Source organism: Ovis aries, chromosome 2, assembly GCF_016772045.2.
Source record: "Ovis aries strain OAR_USU_Benz2616 breed Rambouillet chromosome 2, ARS-UI_Ramb_v3.0, whole genome shotgun sequence".
In the NCBI taxonomy this organism is placed as follows: Eukaryota; Metazoa; Chordata; class Mammalia; order Artiodactyla; family Bovidae; genus Ovis; species Ovis aries.
The window spans coordinates 8,700,372-8,724,715 of record NC_056055.1 but is presented as its reverse complement, the minus strand read 5'-3'; the positions used below and the strand labels follow the sequence as shown (position 1 = coordinate 8,724,715).

Below are 24,344 nucleotides of genomic sequence, written 5' to 3'. Positions count from 1 at the left end.
GTCAGGAAAAGGCATTGTCCAAACATGTGCTAAGAATGCTATTTGGAAATGGACAAGGCTCTCCCTGTTGAATTCATGTAGAACTGTCTTTTGCTACATTCCACAGAGCATCTCTGATAGTGTGCATGTCACAGATAACACGGACTTGCTGAGGGCGGTTCACTCTTCAGCTAACCAAGTTCCTGGTATAAACATGCCTGCTCTGATTCTGCCATCTGCCATTCACTGTTCTGGGAGCAAGCCAGCATGTTCTGGTCTTTTTTCCTAGAGGTGGCCTTGGAATTGGGGTGGTCTGAATAGCGTGACTTCCTCCTACACTCATCTGATGAATAACTTTTGCTGACTGTCATCACTTTCCCAATTCATTGTCATTCAATCATTGGAATATTGGGGTTTGGGGAACTCAAAGTCACTCGGAAGACAAAAACCATCATATAACACACAATATAATTTTTAAGACCTCTTTGACCAATGTAGACATCTTCCCAAGTCAAGAACAGCTCTCATCAGAGTTTTTTAGTTACTGAGGAAGAGAATTCTTTTTTCCAGATTCAGCGTGGCAATCTGGACCACACTCTATATTATGCTGTAAATGGCTTGGTCAGTGATAAAGTAGGAAAGTCACCATATGGGCTGCTGCTGGAAGAGAGGCATGGTCAACAGCGCTCCAGGCTAGTGTCAGGGAACAGTTGCTGCCCTGTGACCTGGGCTTCCGTGGGAGTGAAGGAGTGGCTTCATCCTGCAAAAAAGACTCTGGAGAGAGGGCGTTAGGAATGGGCAAATGTGCGTGTACCTGTGGTGGCCGTGGCGCTGATGGTTTTGGTCTGTATGCTGGGAGCGAGTCCAGAGAGGTAGACAATAAAGTCATTACTAGGGCGGAGCCCTGAGATGTGGGCTGTTCGTTCAGCGCCAGAAACGTTATATTCCACGGTCTCCAAGAACCTATTGGAATCAATAATTTCAACGGTAAAGGTCTCGAAGGCACCATCAGTAGCGGTCCAGGAGAGATTGAAACTCTCAGAAGTGATGTCGGAAACACTTAAGTTTCCAAGTTCAGGTTCTCCGGCTGAAAAAGGAGGGGTAGCAGAGAAGAAACAAATAAATCCGAATTAATCACGGGGCTTGGGTTTTAAGACTGTAGTTGTTAATAGCTGAATAGAAAGATCTGACAGTGCAGGGTCAGGGCAAAACGAAGCAATGTTACCAATCAGTGCCAGTAGGAGAGGAAAGGGGGGTTTGTTAAAAGGAGAAATACACAAAGGAAGGTGTAGTAAGCAGATTTGCCTGCTCTGGAGCTGCCACACCTGGTCAGGGCCTGCCTGAGATCTGGCCTGAGCGAGGAGGCAGGCTGAGTGTCGGCGGCAGGAACTGCTCTGCCAAAGCCCCGGTGCTCCTGGGAGCCGCACCTCAGGGATGCTGGCCGTCAGTCAAAAGATACTAGTGCTGGCAGCTTTCAGTATCTTAAATTGCACTCAGGAGACCATCTGTGCTTGCTTCCCGCAGGCAGGCAGATATCCTCTGCTTTGAGGGAGTTCCCATCTATTCAGATGATGACTAAATAATTCTGATGCCATTCCCCTCCCACGGTGGTACCTTGAGGCTTCTGATTTTGTGACTTAAAGGGAATTGGAAATTTGTCAGTGTGATTCTTCTGACTTCTGACAAGGGCCAGCTGTTCTCAGATTCTGTTAAAATAGCTTGTCCTTTCTTAACTGCTTCTCTGGGGGCCAAGAAGGCTAGTATTGCCTTGCCAACCGAGAGAGCTGAGCCAGGATGAGGCCATCAGGCAGCCCTGTCCGGCCAGGAAGTAACATTTTGTCTCAATGCTTTTCTGAGCAACAGGAATAAAACATGCAGAGGGCAGGCAGGAGCAGGGTTTGCAAAGCTAGTATTGTCTCTCTAGCAGGGCAGGAGAAAGCGCTCCCTTCCCAAGAGATCTGATGGAATGCAGACCAGATGGAATTATGGCTCTTCCTCCCCACAGACCAACTCATCAGGAGCAAGCATGTTGTATCATTATGAAGAAATAAAAAAGCAAAAACCACACAAACACTAAGAACACCCAAACCACATGATCTACAGGCAAGATGAAAAGTGGTGGGTGATTCTCTGCCTTCTGAGAGGGAATGGTTCATGGATGTTAGATAAAAGGGCCCCGGGTCCATCCAGGGAAGGCTCAGCTGCAATTCTTAGGCATTTCAGGGGCACCATTCACCCATCAGTTGTCTGTGCTGAATGTTTGTATCAGCAAGAGTTACTGAAATGACGCGGGCTGAAAAGGAGAGCTATGTTTTTAGTAGAATCAACTCGGACATAAAAGTTCACACAAAATTTAAGTTGCAATAAGTATCGAAAAATGGGAAAGGCATATTCAAAACCAAACCAACCAGCCTCTGCTCAACTTCAGACCAATGGAGGCACAAACCAGGGCCAGGGAGGGCTGTGCTCTTGAGCAAGGTCCAGGGAAACACTGAATGCTCTGTCATTGGCACAGACTGATGAGTACACTAAGATGCACCCTCCTGGGTCTGGGCTGAGAGTGCGCCATCCAAAGGCCAACAGTCCAGGGAGCAACTCTTCATTAAAAGAACAAAAAGGGCATCGGATCTTTGACATTCATAGCCTGGGACATTCATCGCTTCAAACGCTGCTGGCTGTGCTTCTGCTAATGAATGGCTTTTTCTTTGGTACAGTCTCCAGTCATAATTATGTGATCTTTTTTTTTTTTTTTTTTCTGGTCTAGCTATTTGCTAATTTGATGTTCTAACAATGACTCAGTATCTGAGAGAACTGCTCAGAGGAGGGTAATTCAGTTCTCTTATTATACTCCGTTCATTTTAGAGAAACATTTAAATTTAAACATTTCTTTTTAAATGCAAGAACCATGGTGCCCATATCCTTGAGGGATTTGGGATAGTAAAGCACCATTTTCAACTTCCAACAAAAAGACTCTAAAGTAAATAACATGTGCTCCATCAGAACTCACACATGGGGAGGTTGGCTTCTGGTTTCATCCAACCACGAGGGACGAGAATGGAGACCATCAAGCTGGCTCATGAAATGGAAAGCTGTCATTCAAAAGAGATGCAGTTACAGGACTAGACAGGTAAGGTCTGGGAGAGGTTAGAGGTCAGAAAAGGCCACATCTGCACGTACATTCCTGAGATGTCAAAGGCATCTGGACCAAGGCACAGCCCACGAGCAGGTCTCTGAGCATGCAAGGTCAGCAGCTAATGGGCACATGGGAAGGATTTAGGTATGGATGCAAGCTGACCCCTCGCATGATCTCTTGGAGAGAAATCCCCCTGGACAGGGAGAACAAGGTACCTGTGGAGGCCTCAGCAGAGAGCATTGGGGTCCTATAGCCCCGGATCACCCCATGGATGGTGACTCTGTAAGGGGTGGCGGCCTTCAGGCCCGGGACATCCACAGTCCGCAGGTTCCCGGGCACCGTGAGGTTCTGAGCTGCCTCCACCCTGTTGGCCTCCTGCACCTGAATGACAAAGTGCTCAAAGGCCTGGTCAGCTGCGGTCCAGTTGAGTCTGAGGCCATCCCAGCCAGCCTCGGTCACGACTAAGTCTCCCAGCTGGGGGAGCTCCGCTGAAGAAGGACAGAGAGGAATTTGTCAGTCCTGCCAACAAAACATGAGGAAGGAACACCCCACAGCCCAGCTCTAGGGAAGAGAGAAAGGGGCAAAAGGTTTTCTTGTGTTTGTGTGTGTGTGGTCATTTCTGATCTCAGGAAATTTTCAGTTTGAACTGCAGCAACTGGCCTCAGCTTTCTTAGGGAGATGAAGACGGTCACAAAGGGGATCATCTGTGTTGCTTATCCTTGACTTGGTGATGCCAAGATTTCCCCGAATATTTTCAACCATTGACAACCCACTGGGAGGTCTCTGAGGATCATGCATGACTAGCACCTAAAAGGCCATGGAAAAGGTGGCATTGTGGGTCAGGGTAAGGGAAGTAAGAATTGGTTAAAAGCACAGGGACTTCTCTCATGGCTCAGATGGTAAAGAATCCGCTTGCAATGCAGGAGACCTGGGCTCCATCCCTGGGTCAGAAAGATCCCCTGGAAGAGGAAGTGGCAACCCACTCCAGTGTTCTTGCCTGGAGAATCCCAGGGACGGGGGAGCCTTGTGGGCTGCCGTCTATGGAGTTGCACAGAGTCGGACATGACTGAAGCGACTTAGCAGGAGCAGCAGCACCTGCATCCTCCTGTATACTTTAAAAATCGTCTCTAGATTACTTATAATACCTAATGCAGTGTAAATGCTATGCATGCAGTTACCAGCACATGGCAAATTCAAGTTTTGCTTTTTGCTCCCCGGAATTCTTTCCCCTAATATTTTTGATATTGGTTAGTTGAATTTGAGAGTGTGGAACCCACGGATACACAGATGTTTTGATGTTTCTCCTTGAAACTTCTTGGTCACGTGGGAGAGAATTCCCTGCTTCATTCTCATTACTGAACTCTGGAGAGATCCTCTCTTTGCTGGCCACAGGCTAGCTGACTGGGTGCACAAAGCATGTGCTGAATCAGGTTTGGACAAGTCTGATGTTTTATCTCCAGACTTTTCTCATCTGTCAGGGATTAAAGTTTCCGTACTGGGTTCTTGGCTTGGCACATTCCCTCCCGGCTTCTCCTGACAGCACTCTGTGTCTGAATGAAGAATGCTTGCTTCACAAAGCGAGGCCCTGTGTGTGAAATGAGTGTCTACTCTTAATTAAAAGTGATTATGTTTTGCTCTGCAGATGGCGCAGAGCAGTACCCACTATTCATTTTTCTACAATGTAGGACAGGGAGGCCTGGCGTGCTGTGGTTCAAGGGGTCACAAAGAGTCGGACATGACTGAGTGACTGAACTGAACAATGCGGGAAGGAAATTTAATGTAGTCATTACTGATATAGAAAGTTTGGGTTCCAGATAAGGAAAAACTCACTGCTGCTCAGGGTTCAGTGTAATCTCCCAGCTCCCTCCCCACCTTTTTTTTTTTTTTTTTCCTGAGGCTGAAGTGACCATGAATTCAAAGTTTAAAAAGAAAATATCTGCAAGATTTCCATCAGAAAAAGTATGAGGTACTGGTTCTCAGGTATTCCTGGCTTCGGCGCTCATGGGGCATCTGTCCAAACCAGACCTTTTGGAGGGGCTGCATTTAGACAGTAGAACTGGTCCTTCTATGGAAGAACTGGGTTGGAGACATGGGTGCAGATGGCCCTCTCCTCCTTCCCAGCTCACCAAGAAGGGCTGTTCATTTACTGGTCATATAGCGGGTCTCCTTGTAAGACTGCCCACGCAAAAGGAATTCTACTGCTAAAAACACAAAGTTTATAAACTACAAATGTAGATCACTATATTCTGCTCTGAGATCTCATGTGTCCCAAAGGCCCCTTTTGCTCCTGTTTGGTTTGATAATATTTCAGGAAACACAGGCCATTGATAATCTGGCCAGGTAAGGTATACTGCCACATAACTTTTCTTATACCGTTTCTAGCAAGGACCAGGTTTATTCAATATATCTCAGCAAGAAAGACAACTCATTTGATTAGGTTATTTGGCTGGGATTAAAACACAGGGTGTGTAGAGAAGGGCATGGGCTTAGAGCCCAGCATAAAAACACTCCAGGCCAGAATACTGGAGTTGGTAGCCTTTCCCTTCTCCAGGGGATCTTCCCAACCCAGGGATCAAACCCAGGTCTCCCTCATTGCAGGCAGATCCTTTACCAGCTGAGCCACAAGGGAAGCCCATAAAAACCCTAATCCTCCAAATCAGACCCATTTCTCCATGATCCTTTTAAAGCTGTTTCTAGCAACCTTATGACCAGCACAGTTTTTTGCAACAGATGGAGTTGCATATTTTCAGGGGACAAATTGAGATGAATTGTTTTTCCTCTCCAAACTGAATCTAAAACATTGAAGTCCAACATGACTGTCCTTTCTTGGAAATAGCCCTGCTTCAAGGATCTGCTAAGGAGAAAGAGACAGACTTGGCTAACTTCTGCAGATGAGGATAGGTCATTCCAGAGGTTATTCTGCAGTGGTGTGACTACCAGATGGATGGCCATCAGTGACTCTGAGGCCACTAATGCTAAGATTTCTCTAGAATCTTCTGACCGTATTCTGTCACAACCCTGCTGCGTATGTTAATTAGACTATGATATGTTGCTATTGGATAAATTTAGCTATTTGCCATTCAAAATTTACTACAGAATGAGTGCCTTGCCAAGTACTTTCATCCATTACCTCATTTACTGCTCATGGCAGTGTTCTGAAGGCAGAGTATTATCTCTGATTCAAAGGTGAGAAAAGAAGGCTCAGAGATATAAAATGAGATACCCAAGAATATTCAGCCAGTAAGGTGGAATTCCAACTCAGACCCTCTGGAGTTAGAGCTTGCATTCATGTTGACTGCCAACAGCTTTGAGAGCAGTCCCTGACTCCTGGGGAATTTTCTCTATTCCAATGACAAGCTGGGGTCCCTGGCGTGGGAAAGAGGGTTGTATACCTGTGATGACCTCCACAGCAAGGGGTTGAGTGCTGTGGTCCCTGACCTCGCCACGCAGGGTGATTGTGTAAGAGGTACCAGCCTTGAGGCCTGGAATCTCCACGGAGTGCTGGCTTCCAGGAACCGTGAGACTGTGAACTTCTTGGGGCTGATCAGTCTCCCGGATCTTAATGACAAACTGCTCATAGATCCCATCGGGGCTGGTCCACTGCAGTCTGAGGGCATCCCAGTTAACCTCGGTCACTGTGAGGTTCCCCAGAACTGGAACCTCCTCTGCACAAGGAGACAGAGTTGCCAGGTTACTAAAAAAAAAGGCAATGGCATTCTGGGATTCAGGTGAGGTCAGGAGAGTTGTCTGGTTGGTGTTGATCACAGATGTGTGATTTACAGCACGTGTTGAGCACATTCCAGCTGTTGGCACTGAAGCCAGGGCATTTCTAGTCAGCCTTTGTCTTTCATAGACAGTCCTCAGAACTGTTCACAACTTCCATTCTGACATACAGATGGGGCTTCAGGGAGGGAGTCCTTTGGTGCGTTCTTAAAATGAGCTCAGATCAATTTTTTATTTTTTTTCCCACTCGCCAAGTGTGCTTTCCAACTTCTTAGATAATACGGCTGAAACTTGCTTTGAGAGAAAAGTCATCGCTTAATTTATGCAAGAGAAGAGAACATGGAGCTTTCCACGGAATTGGCTCCCATGCTAGGACTAGGACCTGGCCAAACAAGGGACAGGACCTCTGGGTGAATCATGGCACTCCTCGTTGGGGTAGGAGTGGAGCCCAGTTTAGATGAGGGAAGAGCGTGGATCCCTCCCAAGCGGGAGGAAGCAAGTTAGTGAAGCAGTCTAGAGTACCTGTTAAGACTTCAACAGAGTGAGGGGCTGTGCTGAAGTCCCGAGTGACCCCGCGGATGGTGATGCTATAGTGAGTGGCTGCCTTGAGCCCAGGCAGGTCCACGGACCTCAGCCCTCCTGGGACAGTGAGGTTCTGGGCTGCCTCCTCCATGCCAGGCTCCTGCACCTGAATGAGAAACTGCTCGTAGACTCCTTCCGGAGCCGTCCAGTTGAGTTTGAGGGCCTCCCAGCCCACCTTGGACACCGTGACCTCTCCCAGGTGGGGAGTGTCTCCTGGAGAAGGACAAAGAACTCGTTTAATGATCAAATCACACACGCTGATCCAGGGACTCTGTAATGGAAAAGCAGGCCTGACATTACTTTTTTAAAGGAATGTGACTTTCTTTAGAGAGCCGTGCATCACGCAGCTTCCTAAATTTGAGAAATAGAGCCGACGGGGTGAGGTGTAGGAAAACATTCCTGATCTTATTTTATTAAGGAATTGCCCTCTTCTCCAGAAGACAAGAAGATTATTATGATTGTTTTTCCTTTTACATATAATGCCTTAGCCTCCCTCCCCAGGAGGAAGCCTGTGAAGCCAAAGGGCCCTGCCATAGGGGCTCAGCGCATAGTCCCCAGGCTGGGCGTTGCAGAGCCCCAAAGGCTGTGGTTCACATGACGGGTACTGTGAAAGCCGCCCCGGGAGTTGTGCAGCCTTATTTGTTCCATTATTAGGCATCACCGTGCTATAACTTGGGGAATTCAAGTCTGTTCAAAAACGAGTTGCGTCTGATTATCCTTGGGCAGTTTCCTGTTGGGAAAAACAGAAGCTAGAGACAGAAAGGTTAGAGGTACCTGTGGAGGCCTCAGCAGAGAGCACTGGAGTCCTGTAGCCCCGGATCACCCCGTGGATGGTGACTCTGTAAGGGGTGGCGGCCTTCAGGCCTGGGATGTCCACAGCCCGCAGGTTCCCAGGCACCGTGAGGTTCTGAGCCGCCTCCACCCCGTTGGCCTCCTGCACCTGAATGATAAAGTGCTCATAGGCCTGGTCAGCTGCGGTCCAGTTGAGTCTGAGGCCATCCCAGCCAGCCTCGGTCACGGTGAGGTTTCCCAGTTCAGGGCTGTAGTCTGAATAATGACAGAGACGGGGTCCATTAAACTGTGCCAAATGCTTTCCATTTGGGAACTCAGAAATGCAAGCCCGCTTCGGGTGCTGAGGGGCCGTAGGGCCCGGCCTCATGCTTCACTCCCCGCACCCCTGAGCCGTGCTGTTGCCATCAAAACATAAGCAGGAAAGTCAGTATAATACTCATTTTGCCCTGTTGCATATTGGGGTTTGTCTTTTGAAAATGTTTTTCCATTGACCAGCGTCCTGTGGATTTAGAAAATGTTACACGTCTGTGTTAGCACTGCTCTAGGCTGCAGTTTCCATTTTGAAAAGCGTCTCTCATCTTAAGGATGAGATCATAAAGAAGAGCCTTCAGCTGCTCCTCTTGGGATCCTTAGTCTGAGCTGGCCAGCCTGTTGTATTTTGAGAAAATTGGCTCCTCTTAGATTCCCTTCCTTTCTGTGCTTCCTCCATCTCCCTGGGAAGGCATGTTTCACAGTCTCTTTGTGCTGGGATTTTTGTCAGTTTTGTGGGGCTCAAATCAGTTTACATAAACCACTGTGGACAGATCAGAGATAAATTAACACGGGACAAGTAAGGCTGTCCTGAACAAACAGCTGAGTCTCTGCAAAGCTCTCCCTCATTGGACAGAAAGAAATGCCCTGGGAGAACAGTTATTAAGTTCAATTAAAGCTGAATTTGCTGTCTTTATTCATCTCTGGAATGAGCACAGCACAGAACACTCACATGTCTCACTTCAAGGTGATAATTTTCCCAGGACTGAGCCTAAGTGGTTTTTGCATCACCTGGGAAGAAAGGATTTTATCTGGAAACATCCTCTAAACAACAGAGTAAGAAATGACTTGAGCTTATATAAGTGAATACATTGTTTCTCTCCATATATACTTTATATTGTTGCTTATTTCAAATCACCCTCGTGTGTCCATTAAAGCTGACTTCTCATTTGAAAATCTTAGCCTGCTGTTAGATTGAAGATATCTGTTCAGAAGGGAAAACATTTCTTCTCCAGAATCTATTTGATTCAGACTTCTCTACTTTCTGGGGAATGTTCTTCCTGATTGTTCTAGTTTGACAAAATCTGACATACTTCAAATCCTGTTTGATCTACAACAGGGGACTGCTAACTAGGATCTGAGGGTCAGATCTAGCCTGCTGCCTATTTGGGTAATCAGTGAGCTAACAACACTTTTAATTTTTTTAAATGGTTAGAAAAATCTAAAGAAGAACACTTCATGAAGATGAAATGTCTGAGATTCAAATTTTGATGTCATAAGTAAACTGTCACTGGGACTCAGCCATGCCCATGCATCCACGTTCTGCTGATGGCTGCTTATGGGCTGCCGTGGTGCAACAGAGGAGCTGAGCCCATATGGCCTGAAAAGTCTAAAATACTGACTGTCCTTACAGAAAGCATACGGCATGCCTGACCTTGACTGTCATTCTTACGGACACTTCCTTTAACCCAAATCTGTGTCCTGGAGCCCTTGTCCGAGACCACATAGCAGTTCTTAACCACACAAACATGGTCCAGGTGAGGAAGAGAGGGCTCCAAGCTCAAAGGGATGTATCTATCCATACTTGTGGGGAAAGAAAGGAAAAATGGTCAGCCATCTTTCAGCCCAGTGGCCTCTGTGCAGCCGGGCACAGAGCTCCAGGAGCAGCAATTATTCCCTTGAACTTGGCCTTTCAGCACAACTAGACTCAGGAGTGTGACCTTTTCAGATATGCCAAGAGCCCTCATCCATAAAGAGACGTGGGACAAAAACCAGTCTACATCAGACTGCAAAGTTTAGGGAATCAGTGCTGTGGCTCATGGATTCTCCTTTTTCATCCCACTTTCTTCTTCCTTTTTTCCTCCTGCCGCTGTCAAAACTGCTTGTCAGGGACTTAGCTGACATTGACAGTTGATCCCCTTCATGTGAATTAAGTCTGTGTTTCCTCTCAGGTAACTGCTTTTTAAGCTCTCTCTCTAAAGTATGACATAAAATATATACATTTTTCCCCATGGAAGAAATTTAAGATACCAGGTTGCAAGAGACGTGGGGGAGACTTACCTAATTGGGGAAGGGATTAGGATTGTCCCTTCAGTTGCTACAGATGTCTATTAAGCTGTTGCAGTAAAGATGATTGGAAAGAGGAGATCCACCTTAGAAAATGTCTCTTTCTCATGAGAACCATCTTTTCTCTCTGCATCAGCTTTTGTACATGCCTCAGACACTACTATACAATGTGCCTCACAGTCTGCTTCATCACTTGGTACAGCTGATAGAGTAATTTTCATATAATGTCATGTCGCTCAGCAAATGACAATAGTCACTTACTATTATAATAGTCCACCAAAATTTTTGGCTATTGGTGCCCTACCCAAACACTTCACTAAACAAATGCCTGACAGATCAGTAAAAGTGTAATTCCAATGAATAAAACCAGTAGTTAAAAGGAGGTGGGTAAGAATATGAAAAGAGAGGGAATGATATGAATAAAACACAGCAAACAACACTCAAGATGGAGACCAAGAGGCTTCATGTAAACGCGGACTCTGCATTTCAGCAGCAAATGACACACTTGTGGGCTGACTGCCTCAGAGGCCCAGTATTTCCGTGGTATATCCCACACTGAATTTCTTGGCCTTTCTTTATGAAAAGGCTGTTGTCTTTTTTCCTTACAGCTGTGCACTGGCATCTACCCTCTGAACAATGTCAGTGGGCCTGGGAAATCAGAATTTCAAAATCCCATTTCTGGGCTCACGGTGAGTTGACCAGCTGGCCTGGAGGAATTTCTGGCTGTGCCAACTTTAAATCTTTAGATTTCCACCATCATGTAGATGGTCATTACCAAGTGCTGACTGACGAGGCATCCACTTTTCATGCTCACTGCTGGGAAACATTCTCCTGCAGCAGCGGAATGGCCAAATTCAAGCCCGAGGACCACCCAAGGGAAGATTAAATTGTTTTGATCTCCTCTTGTAAAGTAAATGGAAATTCAAAGCTTTGCCTGCTCTCACAGTTTTGGGGGACTTAACACTGTCAAGAATGAAACCCAAGCCCCTCAGCATGATCTTCACTGCCCTTTGTAGAAGATATTGATGATGTCCGTGACCTTGAGCCCTGTTCTCTCCAGCTCCATCATACAGCAGACTGTCTGGCTGGCGTTGCACTAACATAACGTTTCACATCTTTTTGCACTTCCCACATGCTGTTCTTCTAGCTGGAAATGTCATCACTCCCTTCTCCACTTGCCCAATTCTTGTTTCTTTTTGAGGACTCGGTAAAGTACCACCTCTCCCAAGAAGCCTTCTCTGATACCCTGCCTTCACTTTGCTCAAGTCTGGGATGGGTATTTGCCTCTGTGCTCCTGTAGCTTCCCACACTTGCCTCTAAACAAACTAGTCACAATCTTATAATTTTGGTTTCCATTCTCTCATTCTCATTGCAGGATGCTTCATTTCCTGGGGGGAGGGGTTGTGTCTTTCTGTTCTCTATGCCAGTGCTGCCTGACCCATGGCAGGTAAGAAATAAATATTTATTGGATGGATAAATATTTGACTAAATTTCAGTTTGCTCCATGAGAAAAATCAAAGAGGCCAATTAGAGCAGAGTGTTCTCTATTACTTGCAGCTGTTGCTAAAAACAAAATTCCACCTCTCTGCTTCCCCAGACCCTTGAGAATGATGGGGGTATCGCTGTTGAGTCTTACATGGCGTGGAAAGATGCTTTGCCGGTCTCGTGTATCTGCACATTCTCCCTGCTTTGTGTCCCTTACTGCTCACAGCAAATCACGGCCTCCCCTTCAAGCAGGGTTTTGTTGAGTTTATTAGAATACAGATGCTGGGTGTGGGACAGACACGTGGCACACACTAATTTTGTTTAGTGCTAACAGGGATGTGTGCATGCTAAGGTGCTCCAGTGGTGTCTGACTCTGCGGCCCTATGAACTGTAGCCCGCCAGGCTCCTCTGTCCGTGGGATGCTCCAGGCAAGAATCCTGGAGTGGGTTGCCACGCCCGCCTCCAGGGGATCCTCCCGCCCCAGGAACTGGCTCTGCCTCTCTCCGGTCTCCTGCACTGGCAGGCAGGTTCTTTACCACTAGCGCCTTTTAAAATTTCTTTCCTTCCTTTACTCCCTCTTTCTTTCTCCCTCCCTCCTATCTTCCCTTCTTTCTTTCCTCTCAGTTTTACCCAGAGTAAGATTAATTATGGATAAGGAAATGGTAGCCCACTCCAGCGTTCTTGCCTGGAAAATCCCGTAAACAGAGGAGCCTGGTGGGCTGCAGGTCATGGGGCTGCAAAGAGCCGGACACGACTGGGCACAAGCTTAATTAAAGACTCCAGGAGACTGGCTTCCCTTCCCTTCACTCTTAAGGGAGAGAATTTGGGCTGTTGCTGCAGGGGTAAAAGCAGAAGACCAGGAGATCCCATGGAAATGCTGCCTTTGGAGGAGCTGGGGTCCGCAGAGGCTCCTGAAGCCTGTGCTACGTATTCAAGGCGCTGAGGTTGCAGCACGGAGTAAAAGAGACAGAGTCCTTACATTCCTGTTGGAAGCAGGAGGCAGGCCATGGAGCAGGGCGTGGCAACCCACTCCAGGATTCTTGCCTGAAGAATCCCATGGACAGAGGAGCCTGCGGGCTACAGTTCATCGGGTCGCAAAGAGCTTGAGATGACTGAAGCGACTTAGCACGCATGCACGCAGGAGGCAGGCCATAGATAAGTAAACCAAGTAGTGAGCGCTATCAGGCCAGGCAAGTGTCCTAAGGAACTCTGGAGCAGTCTGGGTGAATGAGGACAGGGCACCCTTTTAGACTGGCAGACAGAGAGGTCTTTTGAGATGACACCTGAGCTGAATGAAATGAGGGAGGTGCAGGGTGGAGACCTGGGAGAGGAGGGGTATATAGGCAGCAGGAGAAACATATGCAAAGGCCCTCAGGTAGGAGCCAGCTTGGCACATGTAAGGAGCGGCAAGAGGGCCAGGGTGACCACAGTGAAATGAGCAAGTGGACCAGTGGTGGGAGCGAGCCAAGTCAGAGCGATGGGAGGGACCAGATTCTTTAGGGCTATGTAGCCTGGGGTAGGGTCCCTGCATTATATCTCAGCTATGATGGGCAGTCAGGTAATGCACACTTTTAACCTGATGCTGCATCCAGGAAAAGGCTGGTGCTTTGGCTCAGTGCTATGACTAGAGTCCTGGAATTCTCTGGGGAAGATGCTTTGGAGCAGCCGATTTGTCATTTTCTCTGTAAAGCTCAGACAGTGAGCAGCATTTTTCAGACTTCTGCTATTAAGAATCTAGGATGCAGAGCTGGGAACCCCTTTCTTCTGAGTTTGAACCTACAGCCCTTTGACATTTCAATCTCATAGCCACATGGTATATTCCCCCGAGGACTTTCACTTTTTCTGTTTCATTTTTCTCCCCATGTATTCAGCAAGGCCAGGTGCCTGGACTTCTACTTCCTTACGTATTCCACAACACAGTCCTGCCTTCCTCCTCTGTGTCTGTCCAAAGGATTTGTCCCATATTAAGCCTTTCTTGATACTTAGAAGGTATCCTTTGCTCCCACTGCACCCCTACACCCCCAGTTACAGCAATGAAAGTGTCTGTTTACTAGTGAGTTCCCTGGAAACACAGACCTGTCTTCATTGCCCTAGTATCCCAGAACTTAGCATGGAACATGGCTGTAGTACATTACCGACTGAGTAAATGTGGGAGATATTTACTGGGAAGATATTGTATGAGATGCTTATTGGGAAGATAGACTTCAGGAGACAGAGAGAAATGTCCACCTCACTCTTAAAGAAATAAAATAGTTCTATGGAGAGAGCTATAGAGAGAAATATTCCAGAGACAGTAGGGGAAGAACCCATACAAGGAACTTTGCACATTTTTTCTGTAATGAGTGAGGAATGTCTTTAAATATACAACATGATTTCTTTGAAACGGTGTTAAAAAGGCACGGCTGGGAAAATGAAACCACTGAGCCTCTGGGATGCCAAACTGGGCTCTTAGTCAGAGGCAAAGTAATTCCAGCCTGCGATTCACTTGAAAGCTTTCATCTCCCTGAGCTGCTGAAGCCTGGGGATTCCCTGCTGGAGATAAGAGATAAAGTAGTCCTGGCCAGAGGGTAAGATGACTGAGAGGAGCCAGGAAATCCTCTGTAATCCAGCATTTGTGAAACTGAGGGGGAAGGAAAGAGAGAGGGAGACAGAGAGGGAGGAAGGAAGGAGGAAGAGGAAGAAGAGGAAGAATAGGAAGGAGAAGAAGAGGAGGAAGGAAAGAAGAAATTATTCTCTTGTTTCTCTGATTCATTTGTTGCCCTTTCACATCTTAATGGCAACCCTCTCCAGTACTCTTGCCTAGAAAATTCCATGGATGGAGGAGCCTGGTGGGCTACAGTCCATGGGATCACAAAGAGTCGGACACGACTGAGCGACTTCACATCTTTACAACAAGCTCATGTTCTACAAACTGAACCATTCAAATCTCTACCATTGATTTATTTCTTTCCAATTTATTCTCCCCACCTCATCTGTGATTAAGCTACCCTTGCCCCATCCAAGGATCCTTGATGCTCATCTCCTAACTGGCTGGAAGCAGTCCATGCTTAGAGTGAATAGCAGTGACCACCTAAGTTCACTTTAGCAAATGGATCTATAGCTCAACTGGTGAAACAAACAAACAAAAGCAACTCTCCTGCCAGTGCAGCAGACACTGAAGACACAGGTTCAGTCCCTGGGGCAGGGAGATCTGCTGGAGGAAGAAAAGGGCGACCCACTCCAATATCCTTGCCTGGGAAACTCATGAGCAGAGGAGCCTGGCAGGCTGACGTCCTTTCTGAAGAGGCTATTCTTTGTCTACCAAATACCCATCCCTTCTTCCTTACAAACTCCCACAATTTTATGTGGGCAGCAATGCACACAGCTCAAAGGCTACCTTTCCTAGACTTACTTATAGCTAGAAGTGGCCAGTAAAACGTAAGAAGTCATTGGTGAGGATTCCAGAAAGACTCGTCTGGGAGGCACCACCTTTTGTTCTTGTTTCTTTCTCCCTCATGCTGCCTGTAACACAGACGTGAAGGCTGCACTGAAGCAGCCATATTGTGACATGGAGGTGGCTTTGAGAATGCAGGCCAAGGACTAAGACTCGTGGAACAGAAGGACAGAAGGAGCCCAGATCCCTGATAATCGGGAATTGCTGGGCCAGCACTGAACTACCTAACCTCTGATTTGCTTTATGAGAGAGGAAACCGCCCTGTGTCTTGCTAGAGTTCTGTAACTTGAGATTTCTGTTATGTGTAGGTGAAAGTATTTATAAATGACTAAGACTTTTCAAGGCATTTCCAAATATGCCCATCACTGCAACCCGTTTTCTGCTTATGGAGATTCAGCTGAAATAGTGTCTCTGTCAAGACACTTTCTTTGGCTTATCCTGATTACCCCAATTACTTCCTTTCCTTGGGTGAGTTTCATCTAACACTCTGACTACCTGGTCTTCCCCACAGACTAAGACTAGGAGCACATGAGCCAAAATAACAGTGCTCAGTCCATGATTAATTTTTCGTCAAATATCGGCATAATACCATGTATTCAATGGGTTCTCAATAAATACTAATTAAATTGAAACTAAGCCTTTATCACATTCTGAAGAATTAACATTTTCCACCTATACCTCTTGACTATTTGGGAGCCAAAATTAAATATGCATATTCATAAAAGAAGAACTGATTTTTTTCCCCCCAGTTTAGCCATTGAAGAAACATGGGGGCAGGTACAAAGAACAGGATACTTGGGCTGGAAGGATACTGGAGGTCAGGATTAAGCTGTCATGGATAAACAAAATTCATCACTTAATGAGTAAGAGCAAAAGGAGAAGGGCTCTGTGACAGGCTCACAGGACTGTGTACAGCATTTCAGGTAACCTGAGAGGATGGCAAAAGACCTGGAATAAAAATATTTAATGGGTCATAACCAAAGAATTGCTCTGAACCTCTTGGTCATCTTGAAAAGAAATAAAATGAAAAGTTAATGGATTGTGCTAAAGAGGGGGAAAACAAGGAAAAAAAATATAACATTCATTTCTATGAATACATGAAATTAAAATAAAACGAACCAAAGACAAGCACAAACTCTCATGCTTTAAGTTCTCCTAGGAAGAAATATTTAAAAGCCATTATTGATTGTCCAGCTAGGGAACTTCGCTATGGACACATCAGTGGACAAGAGGAAAAGATGTGTAAGTGACTCAAGCGGCGTTTAGAGGACTCATGAGTGGAGAAAGTCCCTCGTCTTCCCATCTGCTCTTCTCATTTGAAGACAACCCGGCTGATGGGCCTGCCAGCCTCAAGGTCATCAGAGGGTCTGGAGAGAGCTCAGAGCTCATCCACCTCACCTGTGGACGCCTGCAGCCGTGCCGGCTTGCTCTTGTGTCTGCCTTTCTCTGCTGTGAGCAGGACGGTGTATTCCTGCCCAGGTTCCAGGCCTCTCAGGACGTAGGAGGTGGTGTCTCTGGGGAGCTGCACCTCCACCGGCTGGCCCGAGGGAAGACTGTAGTTGAGGCGGTAACGGTCAAACTTGGCCACCGGCGTCCGCCAGAGGAGGGTCAGGCTGGTCTCCGTAGGTTCAGAAACCCGAAGGTCCTTGGGTGTGTCCAACTCTGGGAGGAAAACAGAGAGTTGGACACCCTTCAGGCTTCCGGGCAGGGCTGCTTCTGGGACTGACGGGTGGCTGTGGGCCACAATCTGCTGTAGAGCTGTGTGGCTTCAGGCATCTCACCTGAGTCCCAGTTATCACTTGTGTGAAATGCCATTGTACAGTACCTCATTGTGTTTGGGGAAGATTAAAAATATTATAGTGATATATGCATACCATGAGATGATACGCAAAAGCATTTAGAAGGAGCGGATTACTGATACAAGGCACAACTTGGATGGATCTCAAGAGAATTAGTGGGGCTTCCCTGGTGGCTCAGATGATAAAGCATCTGCCTACAAAGCGGGAAACTCAGGCTCAGTTCCTGGGTTGGGAAGATCTCCTGGAGAAGGAAATGGAAACCCATTCCAATACTCTTGCCTGGAAAATCCCAAGGACCAACGAGCCTGGTAGGCTACAGTCCATGGGGTTGCAGAGAGTCGGACACGACTGAGTGACTTCACTTTCCTTTCTTTTCTTTCCCTGGTTGCTCAGATGGTAAAGAATCTGCCTCTAATGCAGGAGATCCAGGTTCAATCACTGGGTCAGAAAGATCCCCTAGAGAAGGAAATGGCAACCCACCCCAGTATTCTTGCTTGGAAAATTCCATGGACAGAGGAGTCTAGTCAGTTACAGTTCATGGGATCACAAAGAATCAGACACAATTGAGGGACCTTCATACTGTCTCACACTCTTGCTGAGAATTATGGGGCTTCCCTGGTGGCTAAAGAGAATTATTCTGAGTGAATAAGCCAGTCTCTAAAGTTTGTGTGCCGCAAGGTTCCTTTTATGTAGCATTCCTGAAACTAGACAAAGACCAGATCAGTGACCGCCAAGGATTAAGGTGAAGTGGAGGGAGGGTGGTGATCATGGTGATAGAAAAGTATACAAGAAGGACTCAGTGTGATGCAATTATTGGTTGTTGACTGACGTGGTGGACTCAGAATCTACAGGTGATAAATTATATAGAACTAAATGTTGTCGTTCAGTCACTAAGTCATATCCGACCCTTTGAGACCCCATGGACTGCAGCACGCCAGGCCTCCCTGTCCCTTACCATCTCCCGGAATTCGCACAAGTTCATGTTCCAAGTTCACAGAACCAAATATACACACACATAGTCGAGTGAAATCTGAATAAACTTGATAGATTATATCAGTGTCAATTTCCTGGTTGTGATAGTGTTCTTAAGTTACACAAATGTTACATTGGGAGGAACTAGACAAAGGGCACAGATCTCTCTGTATTCTTTCTTAGAGTGCATGTGAATGTACCATCACCTCCAAATAAAAAGATTAAAAAAAGGATATGTATAAGTGGTCAGCATTGGATCCTGGGTCCTTATGCTTCTCTTGAATGTGAACATCTGGGCTGGGTGATCCTAGAAGCCTTGTTTCCCACTGGGCATCTACACTTTAGGCTGGTTTCCTGCCTCCTGGTCCCGGTTGTGTCTGTTAGTGCCTGTCCCGCGGTGGTGGGAAGCCAGGTCAGCTCACCTGTGGCCGCATTGATGGTGGCTGGGTCACTCTCCTTGTCCCCCTTCACAGCGGACACTCCAATCCCATATTCAGTTCCTGGCCTCAGCCCTAGGAGAGAACGAGCAGGTTGAGATTCAGTCCAAAACTGGACAAACTTTCAGAGGACCATAAAAAGCCCCCTGAGCTGGGCCCTGAAGGCTACCATTTCTCCATGGCTGGACTGTTCCACAGCCTGTCTCACTGACATCCAGGAGAGAGGGACAATGGGGAGCTGGCTACTTTTCTCTCTCTGGAGGGTTGCCAGGTGGGGATATGCCCCCAGGGCCGGTCAGGTCGGGGATGTGGAGCTCACCTGTGAGCGTGGTTCTGGTTGTAGTCTGTCGGCTCCTGGGGACTTCTACCTCTGCATGGTCACCTCCAGAGATGGGCGCGTACTTAATTCTGTAACTGTCGGCGGCCGCCTTGACGTTCCTCCACTCCAGGGTGATGCTGTTGTCTGTCTGGGAGATGCGGCGGAGATTCCTGGGAGCATCCAGGCCTGTTTGGGAGAGAAAAGGGCACTGGTACTGAGAGCGCCAGGCACAGGAGACTGGAGTCCTTGATAGTTCATGTTGAGACGCGAAAGGTGTCTGCCATTGGAGAGAAATGACCCACTCACCCCTCTGGCTCAATAGCTGAAGCACACATCTGGACAAATGCTACACACTGGACACCTTCCTCATTATTAAATCGCCGTGACACCTCAATCGTTTATGTTTGCCAACAATTTTGTACTTAATAAAAACTATACAAAAGCTTGCAACTTGGCTCTCTGACTGGAAGAACGGGTTTGCTGTCTTCATCACTGGATTTTTAATGATTTACAGAGAGCTTACCGAGCTTTAGAAAATATTTAGTGACTGAATGATTGGTACTCTGGTACCTTGAAAATAGCACCCTAGAATAAGAGGTTAGAAGGCATCTCTGTCATTCACGCTTTCCGTACACTACATTTTACTATTACAGTATTTATTTGAATTTTATTTTAGCCAAAATGTCTGAGAATCTCAGACTAGCATCTTCTATGCAGGCAAAGTTTTCTTTATCCTTAGAAGGTTATTGGGGGGTAATTATTTTTCTTTGAAAAATCAATCAATCGCTATAGTACTCTAAAATAAAAATCTTCTTTCCATTTTTTTCTATAGTAAAAGGAGCTTGGGAGACACACTGCCATGCAATGGGGGAGGAGTCTGGCGATCCTTCCTTTTCTGGGGCTGTTAGCAGCCGGGAGTGGGGCGCATTACCTGTTGTGAAGGTCTCTTTGGCGGGGTTGCTGGACATGTCGACCCTGCGGGAGATGAGGGCCACCTCATACTCGGTGTCCGGCTTCAGGTTCCCAATGGAGTACTGGTTCTCCTCGTGTGTGAGGTCAATGCTGGTGCGATCTCCTGGCACATCTTTGACCCCATACGTGAGCTCGATGCTATCGATCTCGGCCAGGGGCTTGGACCAAGTGATCAGCGCGGTGGTGTCTGTGACATCTTTCACTTCGATCTGGCTGGGGGCGTCCAAGCCTGTGACAGGCAGAGGAGACAGCAGTTTTAGAGACTGGGGCCAGTGCCAAGGGCTGAGCAGAGAGGGGGCTTGCCGTCTTCCAAGTGCATGAGCATACATTTAGGTGTATACTGGCCAGTTGACTTATTTTGTCTTTTGGAATCTCAGTTTCCTATCTGATAAGCTGTAAGTAGGGAGGATGACTGCTGCCTTGTAGATTTTGTTTTGTTTGTTTGGTTTTTCAAATGTTGATGGAAATAATGCGTGCAAAGCATCCAGCACAGAGCCTCCTACATAGTAGTTATGTGACAGAGAGCCGTGATTACTACCATCATGATGACTAGCATCATTACCGTGAGCTGAAGAAACACACAGCGGGAGTTTCACTTGAGAAACACTGACTCAGTCTCTCCCTAAATTAGGGAGACAAAACTGCCTACTTGGTGACTTCTCCATCAGAATGATGGAGCAGAAAACTGATAATGTACAGAAAGTTGGCTTTGATGGAAATAACTCAAGCAAGAAGGTCATGGCTATCTCAAGCCTTGTCAGTCTCTGAGTCCTCATCTCGGTCTTCCTCCTGCCCCACCGGCCTTGTGCTTCCTGCTCCGACAGCGTACCTCTCCTCCAAGAGTGTATTGCTGCCTCTGAACTTCTGGTTCCCCTGTTTCTTCTTCCTGAGATTGCTCCTCTCCCTAGAAATCTCCTCGTCATCCTTCAAAATCCCTCTTATATGTCACTTTCTAACACAAACCCTTCTCTGACCCTGTTGCAAACAGATAAACACACGCTCCCTTCCCTATGGGTAAAAAGTCTCAGTTTGCAGGATGACTGACTTCTAAAGATGTGTAGTATACCACTGTCCCTCTAGTTGACAATACTGTATTACACACTTGAAAGCGTGTTTCCATTGAGTCGGTGATGCTATCCAACCATCTCATCCTCTGTCATCCCCTTCTCCTCTTGCCCTCAATTTTTCCCAGCATCAGGATTAAGAGGATAGAGCTCAGCATAAGTGTTCTTATCAAAATAAAAAAGAAGAGCTTCTGAATATTGTACTTTTCTAACTATTCCAAAACAGATTTCTCTTCAGTTTATTCAAACTGCATCATACCATCTATATAGTCATTCATTCATTCAGAGAGTAGGTCTTTGACCTTTCTGAATCCACAGCATAGCATCAGGCTTTGTCATCTGTGTTTTACCTTTTTTCTAATTATGTAAAAATTTTAATGCATTAAAACATACCAAGCCTAAAATTAAGACATTAAGGCATCCAGTTTCTTTCTTCATTTTTAAGCATAGTTAGGTTTGAACATGGGTTTGTGTTTTCAGCATTCATGTGTAAACGATATTGAATGAAAGGAACTTGGTTTTATAAAGGGAATGAGAAGGAGGAAAAATTCAGAGCTGATCGTGAGAAACCTGCAGTGCCTAGTTTTGAACCCTAGGTGTTGATCCACAAGTCTCGGCTCACAGACGATGAAACTATAAAACGCATAATGAAAACGATGTGCAATTCAACAGTGGAGCTCGTGTTCTATGTTCTTCGAGGTGCTGGGAAACACTCAAGTCATACCCACTATCTTGCTTAACAGCCGTTTCATTAAAGAGATAGAGATTCAATTAAGGACACAGATCTTCTCCTAGATTGGGATCCCTTCAATCCAGAAGATTAACACGGTCTTGAGTTCCTGTGTGCCAAACACAGCACTGTGTCACTCTAAGTCTTAACTCTCATGACTATGCCATAGGAAGATACTACGAACCCAGTTTCCAGATGGTAAGTCTGAGTCTTAAAGAAGTGAATCTGCCTAAAGTGGTGAGTCGTGAAGCTAGAATTCAAACTCAGGACTGTTTGGATCCAAAACCCATGTTTCTTCTCCTTAAATGTCAGTGCCTCTCAAAAACATTTACACATCAGAAATGGTTGTTTACAATCCCTGTATAGAGCTGAGAGGGAAGGAGCTGAGAATGAAAACATTAAGATACTTTCTTTAAATTTGGAAAAAGATCAGGCATCAGCAAAATAAACAGGTAAGAATCCGCCTCTCAGTGTCAGTATTTATGTGATTATGAAACTTCAGATGTTGGGGTGTTTGTCCTGCAAGAAGAAGAAAATAAAGCAACCAGTCCCCAAATTCAGATTAAAAAGAAAAGGGCAGATGAAAGAAATGCCTTTTGTATTTTCAGTGTACTGTCTGTGTGTTTGATCTTTTCTATGCCTTTCTGGTGATCTAATGATTTTTTTTCTTGTTGGTACCCGTCTTCTACCTACCACAGTGGGATGTTGTCAAGATGATGGAAAACACTTGCTTATAAAAAAAGACAGTCTTATGAATTGAATTGTTGGATCTGAGTTAAGCAAAATGTGCAAATATTTAAATGCAAGATGTTCTTTCTTGTCATTAAACAGATGTAAATTTTCCAATCACTCCCTGCCAAGAAGAGTCAATTCCTTAAGCAGTTGGCATACATGCTATCTTGAAAAAGATAAAGAGATTTTCCCAAATGTCAGCACAAAATAATTTTATTTATTTCTTTATAAAAATTTGCTTCTCTGTAGAACAATTCCAAATTCAGGATTTTTATTCCGCCCACCAAATGATCTAACAGTGCCACATCGACCCTCAAGAAGTTCTGACATCTTTAGCACTGAATTACATTTTATTTAGGCTCCTGTTGAAGACATGGAATTAACACTACATAATCCAGAGCCTAGTCAATGTTATTGGGAATGGGGTTAAAGTCATAAAACTAAACCTGGGCTTAAAAATTCTTGCCCTGATAGGATTAACCACATGGTGTTAGTTAAATTGATTCCGTTTCTCTAAGCCTCAGTTTCTACTCTTGAAAAAGAACAGCATTAATATTTGCCTTACCTCTTTCATTAAGACTGGTTACTAATATTAAATCGGATGGTTGTGGTAGCTCATTTGCTAGAACCTCAGCTATTTTCATGTATCAGTGCCCCCTTTGAAATGTCACACTGAAGCGCCTCATAAAGAGATGGGTCTGTTTCCCAACCCTTTCCATCTGGACTGGCCCTGAGATTTGCTTTGGTGGAAGTGACCCAGTGCTGGTTGTGAACTTGCTCAGCTGCTGTGAGGCCAGGTCCAGGCTAGCCTGTGGGAGGCTGGGGGACTGCGTGGGGCAGAAGGACACCATCCTGGCTGAGGCCATCCCAGGTCAACCGTCCCCCAGCCCACACAGATGCTTTAAGTGAGTCCAGTGGAGAACAGGAAGATTGTCCAACCCCCGATCACAAACGTGCAATCGTTTTAAGCTACCAAGTTTGGAGCTTGTTTTTTAGGGAGCAAAGGTGAATTGATACTGCTGGTCTGTAGGAGAGCATGCTATCAACTAGAGGTGCTTTGCAGTACGACAAGCTTTACGGTGGTGTTAAAGGTAATACTCACGGGTAGTTGTCACTCTCTTCAGGCCAGGGCCCCGGGTATTGTTTTTCACGATGTGCAAGGATATCTCATACTCCTGCCCGGGAGCCAGGCCAGTTTGCCGGTACGTGGTCTCCGGCCTCCGCAGGCTCTTGGTGATCTCTCCCTCATCGTCTTTATTCTGAAATAGAGAGGCACCTTCGTAAGACCTAAGGCAATGCCAGACCCTTCGTTTATGTGATTCATTTCATTCTGTGTTCCTTCTTTCCTTCTTCCATCTGTCCACGAGGCACTTGCTAAGCATCTGATCAGTGTGGTGGGTGCTGAGGATAGAGAGATGATAAAGACGCCCTCCCACAGACCTCTCTACTCACCCTTTGACACTCGAGAAAACTGGGAAGTGTGAGAAGCACAGGCACCCTGGAGCCACGAAATCAACCCTTCCTTTCATAGATGAAGGAACTGGCACCCTAAAAGTCAGGTGATTGTCCCATCGTCACATGGTTGTAAGTGGCAGGGCCTGGCTTTGAACTCAGGGACCCACTTTCCTATCTCATATGTGCTTTTAGGCACAGAGAGAAAGGATGCTCAATCTCAGATATGCCTGGAAGCATTTGAGACAGAGACCATTTAATTTTCTTTGTTTAAAACATTATTGGAGTATAGTTGATTTACAATGTTGCATTAGTTTCTGCTCTATAGAATCAGTTACTACATATACCATTATTATATATACATTATTGCCTCTGCGTGGAGATTTGCAAGACTGTAACAGGCAATCAGAACCTAGAGATGACT

At 46.1% G+C, this 24,344-nt stretch overlaps 1 protein-coding gene across 20 annotated transcripts in view; it reads right to left on the bottom strand.

The window, feature by feature from the left end:
• TNC (tenascin C) overlaps window positions 1-24,344 on the bottom strand; it is a 101,217-nt gene that overhangs the window by 38,125 nt on the left and 38,748 nt on the right. For 12 of the 20 annotated variants that reach the window (XM_042242806.2, XM_042242805.2, XM_042242809.2 and 9 more), the window contains 10 exons: window positions 23,571-23,727; window positions 19,902-20,171; window positions 18,971-19,156; window positions 18,637-18,726; window positions 16,842-17,105; window positions 8,192-8,464; window positions 7,358-7,630; window positions 6,505-6,777; window positions 3,328-3,600; window positions 794-1,066 (listed from right to left, as the gene is read on the bottom strand). In XM_042242806.2, the coding sequence (XP_042098740.1) occupies window positions 794-1,066; window positions 3,328-3,600; window positions 6,505-6,777; window positions 7,358-7,630; window positions 8,192-8,464; window positions 16,842-17,105; window positions 18,637-18,726; window positions 18,971-19,156; window positions 19,902-20,171; window positions 23,571-23,727 (2,332 nt within the window). The remainder of the gene's footprint in view (window positions 1-793; window positions 1,067-3,327; window positions 3,601-6,504; window positions 6,778-7,357; window positions 7,631-8,191; window positions 8,465-16,841; window positions 17,106-18,636; window positions 18,727-18,970; window positions 19,157-19,901; window positions 20,172-23,570; window positions 23,728-24,344) is intronic. The other 8 variants (XM_042242810.2, XM_060410805.1, XM_060410806.1 and 5 more) reach the window with 3 other exon arrangements.